Raw genomic sequence first — 11280 nt, 5'->3', positions numbered from 1 at the left:
CAAGAAACAATCTGTATTGACCAGGCACAGGGCCGAGTTACCACATCTCAACCACAGTACAACCATCATAATGTCTCAACCATCTCCCCTAACAGCATCTGAACAAGCGGGCGCTGAAACAAGAACAGCCCGCACCACAGTGGCGATCACAACAGCTTCGATGTAGAGATCTGTTTCCCTTTTCATTGTCTCGCTGTTTTTGTACGTGGTGACGCTTATCCCTATAAAGCATTCGAGGGGATAAGGATAGCTTGGTGGTGGAGCAAGAGGTTGCAGATTCAAATCCCTCCTGTACGTCCCTTGGGATAAAAGTGTCTGCTAAAACGAATACATTACTATTCGTTATCCCAGTAGTTTTATGTTTGAGAGTAGCTAAACTGACAGGCTTTCGGTGAGAGATCTGATGTTAGGATTTGTGTGAAAGGAAGCTGGTTTCATTCCAACAGGAAGCAGAATAACACCGCCTGGAGGATTCCAGTTATCAGCTCTGTCTCCTGTTGTAGATCACCCACCAACGGATCGCCTTGAAGATTGATGCTACATTTCCCTCGGTGTAGTCTGGGACTCCACCGCTATTTTAAAAAAAAAATTGCTCACAAGACATGGAAAAACTGTCAGATAAAGATCCGGTTGGAATTTTCGGAGGGACTCGTGGATTACAAGGTTTGCGAAATGTGGAAATGAGCATCAGTTATTGGAAGCGGAAGTCCTCAGGGCAACAATGAGAGGATTTACAAGCTGCAGTGGTTCTTTGTCTGCATGAATGTAGCCTGTGTCGCCTGTGGTAACACTAGTCGATAGCTGAGTGAACTTCAACCTGATGACTAAGCCTTGAGTGATGACTTCAGGCCAACACACCCAGCTTGCTGCTTTATACTATCAAAGCCACACTTTATTATATCATCTCATGTTCCCAAGGACAACTCATTCTACAACCTGAGTGTGAGTCAGGCCTGTGACCAGCATCAGAGTTTTAGTGAGGTCCAACTACCTAAATCATGGCTCTGGAATATTTTTACATTTGGAACAGGGGAATATTTTAAATAAATAACAGGTACCTCAGTCACCTTACATGTAGGTACGACCCTGGTTTTGGTGTCTTGATGAAAATGAGACTATGTAGTGTTTAAGGAGGTACTGCATGAGGATAGCATATTATCCAGCAAGTTAGGGTAGTTACAGCTCAACATCAGTGCTTCCAAAATCCCATGTCTTTACTGTAGTTTAGTGTCTTAGACCCATGGTGTCCTTGTCAGTCTGTACTCCTGCAGTGTGCTGCTCCTCCCTGCATGCTGTCAGTCTGTACTCCTGCAGTGTGCTGCTCCTCCCTAGTATGCTGTCAGTCTGTACTCCTGCAGTGTGCTGCTCCTCCCTAGCATGCTGTCAAGTCTGTACTCCTGCAGTGTGCTGCTCCTCCCTAGCATGCTGTCGGTCTGTACTCCTGCAGTGTGCTGCTCCTCCCTAGCATGCTGTCAGTCTGTACTCCTGCAGTGTGCTGCTCCTCCCTAGCATGCTGTCAAGTCTGTACTCCTGCAGTGTGCTGCTCCTCCCTAGCATGCTGTCGGTCTGTACTCCTGCAGTGTGCTGCTCCTCCCTAGCATGCTGTCAAGTCTGTACTCCTGCAGTGTGCTGCTCCTCCCTAGCATGCTGTCGGTCTGTACTCCTGCAGTGTGCTGCTCCTCCCTAGCATGCTGTCGGTCTGTACTCCTGCAGTGTGCTGCTCCTCCCTAGCATGCTGTCAAGTCTGTACTCTTGCAGTGTGCTGCTCCTCCCTAGTATGCTGTCAGTCTGTACTCCTGCAGTGTGCTGCTCCTCCCTGCATGCTGTCGGTCTGTACTCCTGCAGTGTGCTGCTCCTCCCTAGTATGCTGTCAGTCTGTACTCCTGCAGTGTGCTGCTCCTCCCTAGTATGCTGTCAGTCTGTACTCCTGCAGTGTGCTGCTCCTCCCTGCATGCTGTCGGTCTGTACTCCTGCAGTGTGCTGCTCCTCCTTAGCATGCTGTCCACATGAAACACATCTGAGAGTCAACTTTTAACCTTTCATTTGTCAAGGGGCACGACAAAGACAATGTCACTGCCCCTCCCTTCTCTTTGTTGTGAATTATACAACAAAGAACTCAAATATGCACAAGCCTGCATGCGCCCGGCGACAGCACACATTCATCTTTTCTATGCAAATTGACTTATGTAGATTATGCAAATGAGGCAAAGGAAAGCAAGTAATCAAATTGCTAATTGGGTTTGTTTTATTCCTGCTCATTAAGAGGGTCCCCGTCCTGTTTCAAAGATAGGGTCAATCTCTCATTGTGACAAATGTCGAATTTTAACAGATGCAACTAAACTAGGGCATGTATTTTAAGGAAATGCAATAGCTAAAAATATGCCTTCTTTTACGCTGTTGTTGTTGTTAGGTAAAATGTGTCTCTAAAACATCCAAGTTAAACATGATCTTCAGTCATCTTAGTCACGGCTTATTGTATTTAAGAAGCTACACAATTGTTTTCACACAGTTTATTCCAGATGGATTTTAGGCCTACCAGGCAGGTGATGTAAGAACGGTCGAGCGTGATGGATAGTTTGTAACAGAACAAATAAAGTTATGCTGCTCTTAGTGGGCGGGTGAAAAAAATACAAATAAAGTATCTGTAAACCCTTGGCAGGTTTTTAACAAGGCTTCACTAATCTCAGCTGGTGTTTGTTTTGTGAAGCAGGAAAGGTTTAGCTGGAGCCCAAAAAGGAGGTAGGCTCTCCCCAATCTTCTGAACTTTCACCTCCTATCAGTCAAATCTACATTTGAATGGGTTTACTCACTGGAAAAGCCAAGAGCAGCAATGAGATTAAATTGGACAGTTTTTTTTCTTTCTCCGACGTGTAATGTACCAACCCCAGACCCCCACTAGTCAGTCTCCAGGTTCAAACACAGTTCATGTTATTTGTGTTACAGTCCTTTTATGCTCTCAAATCTCTCAAAGATCAAAGGGGCTTTGTGGGTTATGCCATCTGCCAATTAAAGACTAGAAGCATAGAAATTCTTACAATACACCAAGATTAAGACAAAGCACTTCACACAACTAACTTTTCATCTTTCCCTCTTTTAAAATCATTTCTCAGCTTTGTAAAGGATCTGGTCATTTGCACTCCCAACATTTCTTAAGTCAAGGATCAGACCAAAAGAGATAGCATTGTAAACATGAACAAAGTTTATAGTTTACTAGTTTAAAAAATCCATGCATGCAATGCACGCATATACAGTAGCTGTGAGCGTCAAAGATTACTCTTGACAAGACAAAGATTTTAACAGCATAATCTGTTTAATAATCTTGAACAGTGTTTGTGGAAATCACAGATGAAGATTGGAGGGCCACAAACACACCCGAGGAAGCAGAGGAAGGCAACAGGTCAACATATCCCAGTGTTGGGCTCTCAGCTGTTAACGACGCCACCTAGTGGTGACTTATTAGTACAGCTCCCTGGCTCATTTGAAACAACAACTTAACTTAAACATTTCAAAAACAGACTGACCCAATAGTAAAAACCCAAAACAGACAATGTAAAACTAGTGAACCAGTAAGTGGCAACATAATGTTATTTACGTCTTGAGTAGCAAAGACACAGCAGTCACAGCCCAACATAAAAACAGTAGGCATTTAAAACAATTAAATATAAAACAACAAATTGCCGGAGCTGAGATTTGAAAATGTTTGTAGTTTGTGTCGTTGGCACTCTACTTGGCCCTGTTGTTTGGGATGACGAGGGGGGAACTGTTCCTCCTGGTGCAAACCCTGGTTCTCCATAGGAAGGTGATGATGGGAGAGGGGGAGGAGAGAGAGTTTTAGCATGGAGTAGGGTGAGGGTGATGGAGGGGGGTCAGGGTTAGTCATACTCACATATTGGGGTCTGTGGCCGCATTTCTGGACACACCCAGATTTGGGTGGATCTTGTTTGGGTGACGCACAGCCAGAGACACTCCCTCTACTAGGAAACCCTGAAGACCAGAGAATACAGAAGCCAGGATGCATGACGCGGGCTGCTACCATTACCCACTACCTTGAACCGTAGCGTAACCAAATCCTTGTTTTCTTCAGAATCCATCAAGTCAATTGAATAACTTAGCTGCAGTCACATGCACTACCACTGAGCTATTACTAGAGCCCGACCGATAAAGGATTTTTAAGGATGATATCGATACAAATATTATGTGATTTAAAAATCCGATATATATTTAAAGAAATACAAAAAGTAAAAATTATCCAGCAACGCGCAAGAAAACAAACAGATTTCCCTAACACTTTGCCCGACTGGCTGGATCAGATGGTTGTGGCCTTCTGAACAGGAGTGATGCCAACAGGGACGTAGTGTGCCCTCTGCTGGACAAACTATGCAACGCAAACACTCAAAATGGTTGATTGGTGTTTTTTATATTCATTTATCAGCCATTATAAATGCCGATACCGATAGTTTGGAAAATGCCAAATCAGCTGATAATATCGGCCCGACGATAAATCAGTCAGGCTCTAGCTAGAACCCATCCTTATTTAAATGGTGGAACCAGCAGATCCTATTTGCTTAAGTAGCATTGACTAAAGACCATAACTTGATATACAAAGGGGGGCCAAGAATGTGGGAAGATGGGATGGGTTTAGCTCTCCAGTAGAGCATTTGATTGACTGCCTGTTTGATGCTGGCATGACCAGCTGTAATGGAGAACACAGACTCACATGCAGCAGCTCAATAGCTGTCTTACAGTCCTGCTTATTGGTGTAGTGGACAAACGCACACTGGACCTGTGGCATCATCTTGATGCTGAACACTTCCCCAGCCCTGAGGGAGGGAGAGAAGGAGGGAGGCAGAGAGACACAGGGGGGAGGGAGGCAGAGAGACACAGGGGGGAGGGAGGCAGAGAGACACAGGGGGGAGGGAGGCAGAGAGACACAGGGGGGAGGAGGGGGAAAGAAATGGGAGAGAAACTGACAAGAGCAACCGAGCAAGAAAAAAACGTAGTTGTCAGTTCCAGTTCTCTCTAAAATCATTTTTATCACATGACCATGTGGCCGTGCCCATCCTGAGGCTTTGGTGCTGTGCTGTCATGGATATGATCTCACCTGCTGAACAGTCTGTGCAACATCTGTTCGGTGATGGTCGACACCACGGACCCCACCCAGACAGGAAACAGCTCTCTGTGTCAGGAGATAAATCAAGTCCAAGTCTTTATTGGTCAGGTGCACAGAACAACACAAGGTTAGACTGGGCACTGAGATTCTTAAGACAAGACAGCTTAAGTTAAATGGCAGCTTATTGGCACAGCACCCAGGAGACATGATGCACTGCACCCCCAGAGTAGTTTGATGTTGCATTTAAGATGCTGTTTTTCTTCCACAGTCCTGTGTGATATTGTATTATAGATTGTGACGCAGCCTCTGACCACCAGAGGGTGCTGTCACAGGTGTGGCGACACTTTCACGAGCTATCTCTCACCATCAATCAAAGGACCAATAAGTAGTTCCATCAGCCACCTTGACAAGGTACAGCTGGGTAGCCCAGCCGTTGGTAGGCTGAGGGATGGGTTGGTTCATGTCATTGGTCAGTTTTTGTGTGCTGTTAATCAATTATGGGAAGGTCTTTTGTTATTGGTTTATTTTAGGAACTAATTAATGGTATTTACAAAAAGGAAACATTTGTTCTAGTGAGGAGAGGCGTTAGAGAGGGCTGGTTGAAGTGACTTTGTTGAACCCCAGTTGAGGATTTGTTTTTGATCATTCATAAAACCGTTGTCTGCTTGAATCCTGCTCACTCTGGAAATAAAGCTGGTTCCTTGGTGATCATTGAACAACCCACACCTAGAGCCCAGCTAATAGCTCACAAGATATATTGTTGCAATATATCTGGTAGCTGAGATGTGGTTACTTTACACTGTGCCTGGTAAATGCAGACTGTACCCTGAACCTAACTAAACGCTGAAATTATGTTAGAACAATGCGCTTATGATCATCATCTTGAGATGTACTTTCTATGTGCACCATTTGGATTTCACTTGGGATAAAAGCATCTGCTAAAATAAATAGAATTATCAAAGCTGATGACCTCTTCTACCCATATAGCATTGCATCAAACTATTTCCTGTCTGTTGCAAACCACTTCCTGTCTCATGACGCTAGCGAGCAGTGGTTGGAGCCTTACGATGTGGCAGCACTGGCTGGTTTGGTGGGTCTCCGCCCAGCTACTGCCGGGGCTAAGGCCGGGGCCGGGGATGAGGCAGAGGCTCTGTATGTGTTCCTGGTATGGGCTCCCCGCTGGGTGACCACCCACTCTTCCTCGTCTGCTGTCCGCTCGGGGGGGTTGCAACTGTCTGGTTCACCTGGGGAGGGGGGGTTAGAGGAGAGGAGCTGTTACCAAGCATGAGATTGTGGGGAGGGGGGCACTTCTGATGTGTGTGTATGTGTGTGGGAGGGGTGAAGGGGTGGTGTGATAGGACAAGTTCCCACAAGTTCCATTGCCCAGCTACTGGTACACAACGAGAAGAGTGCGTCAGATTGTTTACCTTCGATCCCTGAGAGCGCATCCACAGCTTCCTCAAAGCTGGGGTGGGCCTTCAGCGCTTCTATACTTTTCTCATGTGTAAATCCCATTTCCTGGAAGGACACACACACACAAACCTAGTAAACAAACACCACTACTGATGTAGCATGCTTGTTGTGTCACGTTAGGACACTACCCCTACCATGAGTTGCAGGATATGGACTTTCCTCAGCTCCTGGGAGGCATCCACAGAAGAGCTGTCCTGCTGCAAAACCTCCTGATAGGTCAACGCTGCCTCGTAATACCTCTGAGAGGGGGGGGGGGGGGGGGGGTTAAGGGTTCAAGCTGGACTAGGGGAAGACGGGGTTAGTCTAAATAGTGGGTAGAGGGGGTTGGGGGTACCCAGACAGATGGAGCAGAGTGAAAAACAGACTGATTGGGAGCATAGATACCCACACAAGAGGGAAAGGAAGTACCTGCAGCCCGGACAGGGCCTTCCCCTTCCTGAACAGGCCTTTAATCCAGCCAGGGTTCATGCCCAGGGACAGGTCAGCATCCACCAGCGCCAGATCAAACTGCTGCAGCCTCTCGTAACAAAACGATCGGTTTCCAAACAACCTGAGGTGGAGTCACATACAGTCACTAACGTCATTACTATTCAAATAATACATTGGATTCATTTAAACAACGCTTTACCCAGAGCAAATAGTGCCTACAAAAAGTAGGGTTGAAAATCATCATCAGCAGTGCATAGTCATAGCAGTATTCGTGTTGTCAGTCAAGGAAAGGTCTGTATTTACCAGGCACAGTACAAAGTAACACTCTCTCTGCTACCAAGCACAGGGTCAGGTAACTACACCTGAGATACCAGGCACAGATCAACTATAAACATCTCAACTATTCACAATTCAAGGCTTAATTATAAGGCAGTGACATGTTTGTACTTACTTGTACTCTGTAGGGTTATATTTTATTGCACTAGTGAAATATTTCACAGCCACATCAAGTTGTCCACAGGCAGCAAACTGATTTCCAGTATCTGTGAAGTGGGTGGAGAAGTTTGAGGGGGTGGGGAGATTTCAGCTAATTTAATATAACTTCAATCGTTGGAATTTAAAAAGTATCAGCCGTCATAATTCTCCTTCTTGGAATCTGCTTCTCAACAGTATTCAGACTGGAACTTACTGGCAAGATCGATGCTTCTCTGAATAACATCAACCTCCTTCACCTTTTCCTAAAATAATCAATAACAAGCCATGAAGGATAAGGCCACACGTAGCTACGTCTATCAAGTAAGATTGTCATGCTTAACTAACGTTAGCACCTTGAAACTGAAAGTCACCACGATTTCAATCGTGTACCACACTAACTAGCTCGATATAGGACCACAGGTATCTCTTTGCAGTGGCAATCGTCGGCCATCGTCAATTATGATGTTAAATTACTGTCTGAAGTCAACAACGACCTAAAAAGCTAACAAGCTATGTGTATCAGATACACACATCCACGATAGGCTAATGGATGGCTAGATGGGGTTAGGCTGCCAGTACGCTAGTTACACGTGAAACAGAATTCTTCTGAAAGCCTAGAAATGGACCTGTACGTCAATTTTTTGCTACTGTACATTAACAGACCAGTCAAAATCTTTCTGATAATCTAGACTGGCTCAATAGGTACATTTTTATTTGTCGGTCTTGACCAGATCACCTGTTCAATATCAACTTGCTGCCCATTCATCTTGGGCCTGTTGTCCTCCACTTGATGAACAGGGTGATGAATAATTGGATTATTTCTCAGTTTTCTCTGACCAAGCTGCTTCTTAGCAATAGCAGCAGCAGTAGAGATGAAACTGCTCTTCATATCAAGTTCCTTTAAGAACCGGAAAACAACAAAGGTTTTCAGATTTTTTTGTAACTGTTCAAATTCTGTGGTAGTGAAGGACACGCACTGAAAGTAAGTAGGCTGCAAAAGTAACAAAGAACAGGTAAAAGCATTCAACACCAACCTCTGGTTCTGAGGACAAGAATTCTTCCTCTCTCCTCTCACCCTCATTATCTTCACCAAGATGTCTCTCCTCACTTAAAGTGACATCTGTCTTGGGTGAGTCTGGACCAAGTCCGACAAAATATTCTTTTGTTTCATTTAAAACTAGATTTTTTATATATTCTTTCTTTTCAGGTGAGGAAGTGGACAAACCTTGTGCCACTGAGTCCTGAGACACAGAGAACATGTATTTAGTTGTTAAAACACATTTCTTACCATAATTAATTGCACATCATGACAAACTGCATGTTCTGTAATTATACTTACAGGTAATTTATCAGCATTCTTCTTTTTTAACTGTTTTCTTTCTCTTTGACGCTGCAAATAGAGTAGAAACATCTGCATTAGTTTGAATATTTAAATAAGTATGATGTATATGTACCTTGACTGTCGTATAAAAAAGTTCTGTCTCTTCTTAAATGGTGCAACTCACTCACTAAGTTATGGGTTTTTAAGTCTTGTCGTAATTTATTGATTATAGGGCAGGTAGGCAGGCATGTGGGGTATTCAGTGGTGAGGAAGAAGGCCTAGGTTTGGGCTGTGATATCTGTATAATAGAAACATGTCCTGAACTAATCTCTAGCAAGGATTGTGTGAACAGGGGTCTGGCCATGATCGAGACCGGGAACCAAACATGGATGGAGCTAGAGGAGAGAGAAGGTAGAACAGGGCGAGTCAGCAGTATAGGAGACTGGTGTGTGTGCTCGTATCTCAAAAGGGGGTTGTTATGAGTCCAAGAATTAAACAACATGGCTCCCAAGGACAGTGAAGAGGGAAGTGGCCCAGACATCTGGGAACGCTCAATTCCCACACATTAATAATGACCAGTTCATACACACAGTGTCAGTCACAACATCTGTCTGGAGTGCAAAAGCCAGAAAACAGATTTGATAAGAGACAAGAAAGTAACTAAGCTTCAGATAACAACAACCAAAAAGGGTCAATCACAGTTTTTAGGAAGGTTCTTTTCAGCAAGACTAATATTCAGATGGGCCCTAAAGTTTTACGCGGGACCCTCATGCCAATTTGCCCCCAAGTTGTTGATAACGTTCGACACTTTCCTTCGAGCAAATGGCAATGATCACAGTAAGAATACAAATGTGAATGATTAAAAGTATGTGTTCATATTCGATCCTAATACAATAGCTGATATGATTGTCATTTACACCCACAAAAAGAACCCCTGATGTCCTTCACTGATTATTTTGTTACGCACCAATTTCTTTAGTCTTTTCTTCTCAGCTTTTTCTTTAAGTCTGTTCTCTTCTTCCAATAAGGCTTTTGCATGTTTCTCAGCTTCCTGGAAAACTGTACATGTTAATAAAGTGACCAATCAACACATATCCATCAGGATTAAATAACTGTTGATATTTTTGATTACCTCAGAGGTCAACTGCTTAATACGTGGGTGGGGTGTTAGACGACTTTGAGCACTGTGCCCTGAAAATGTGTTTATTTGTTCTCTGTGACTGTGGGTGTTTTGGTCAACATCATAGTAATACTCCTCTTCATCGTCATCGTCATCATAATAATCGCAATCCAAATATTCATCGTGGTTATAGTCAATGGGTAAACCACCTGTACAGGGATAAATTGCTGTCAAATTTAGTCATCTGCTACAGTAAAGGTAACAATAAAACGACAACACTTTATGAATCTTAACAATAGAGAATGTTATCATCTAATCATGAGTTGTGACTCAAAGGGGAGTTGTCTTCATAAAGTCCCACTTCTTGAGTCACTAAGATGATATCGTTTACTTGACTGGCCTGTTGCATTCTTGGCTGTCCTCCTTACCAAACAATCTATGAGGGAAGAAGTCAAGAATATTCTGTCTGGTGGGAAACCGAGTTATTATGTCTTCCACGTTCTCCTGGAATAGATAAATTAGCATTGAGCTATCAGACCCGAAAAACAACTGTACAACACCAAGCAAATTCAGTAGGCATTAAATAACATCACGTTACAGGTCCAGGTGGAACTCACTTGAACAGCACGGATCAGTCGAGCGTCTTGCTGCATACGAATTGCTGAATAAAAAGTCATTTTAGTCGTTATTTTGTAAAGTAGCAAAGTGCTACACTATTGCACTTTAAAACTGTCTAATGCCATGAACAATTACGAAATGCTACTAGTTGTGTTAGCCTTCACAAGTGCCAGCTGGCGTAAATATGTAGCGTTAGTGTTAGATACATGTTGACACTCGTAGCTAGCAAGCTAATAGCTAGTAAGATAACCGAAAATTGTTTTATTCTTACCTTGACCCCATGGTCCCGACATCATTGAGTGGTGCAATAAAATGCAACCCGTTAGGTCGACTTCAGGGATGTATCTATGAAACTAGCTACCGAGTTTCACTTTCATTTCTCGAGCTCGACATCAGCTGTTTGCCGACTATTCATAGAGCGTGCAAATCCTGTGAATTTATTGACCTCACACGCACACGACTCATGGGCAGTGTTGAGTCAGGTGGAGTCTAGACAAAAGACTAGAACTTCACAATAAAAGTGGGTTGATTGTATTATTGTTCATGTGCTCATTATTTCATATTTTTCATTGATAGCATATTATAACCGTTTTTACTCAGACTAAACACTGCCTTGCAGAATCCTCCCCTACTCTGCTTCCACTTAGAATATTACGATTTTGGAGTGTTCTTTGCAATACTTATTTAGGTCAATGAGTGTCGCTATTTGTTAGCTACACATTTCCATACATTTTT

At 43.6% G+C, this 11280-nt stretch overlaps 1 protein-coding gene across 3 annotated transcripts; it reads right to left on the bottom strand.

The window, feature by feature from the left end:
* Positions 1–3291: 3291 nt before the first annotated feature.
* si:dkey-33c12.4 (uncharacterized protein LOC560112 homolog) lies at positions 3292–11040 on the bottom strand. Of its 3 annotated transcripts, XM_047018411.1 has the most exons (19): positions 10817–11040; positions 10545–10588; positions 10356–10431; positions 9940–10136; positions 9775–9858; positions 8826–8876; positions 8712–8727; positions 8521–8621; positions 8223–8384; positions 7701–7749; positions 7464–7554; positions 6992–7133; positions 6718–6822; positions 6538–6628; positions 6177–6354; positions 5102–5176; positions 4718–4820; positions 3887–3984; positions 3292–3787 (listed from the first exon to the last, which is right to left on the bottom strand). In XM_047018411.1, the coding sequence occupies exons 1-19, from the start codon at positions 10839–10841 to the stop codon at positions 3724–3726; spliced, it is 1752 nt and encodes a 583-aa protein (XP_046874367.1). In that variant the 5' UTR covers positions 10842–11040; the 3' UTR covers positions 3292–3723. The 3 variants fall into 3 exon arrangements, with proteins under 3 accessions (XP_046874367.1, XP_046874365.1, XP_046874366.1); XM_047018409.1 differs by having other exon boundaries at positions 8521–8727; XM_047018410.1 differs by having other exon boundaries at positions 3292–3781; positions 8521–8727; positions 10817–11033.
* Between the last annotated feature and the right edge of the window lie 240 nt (positions 11041–11280).

The sequence above is a fragment of the Hypomesus transpacificus genome, chromosome 3 (genome assembly GCF_021917145.1).
Source record: "Hypomesus transpacificus isolate Combined female chromosome 3, fHypTra1, whole genome shotgun sequence".
NCBI classification, from domain to species: Eukaryota; Metazoa; Chordata; class Actinopteri; order Osmeriformes; family Osmeridae; genus Hypomesus; species Hypomesus transpacificus.
Note: the sequence above shows the minus strand (reverse complement) of the source record. Positions and strands in the feature narration are given on the sequence as shown.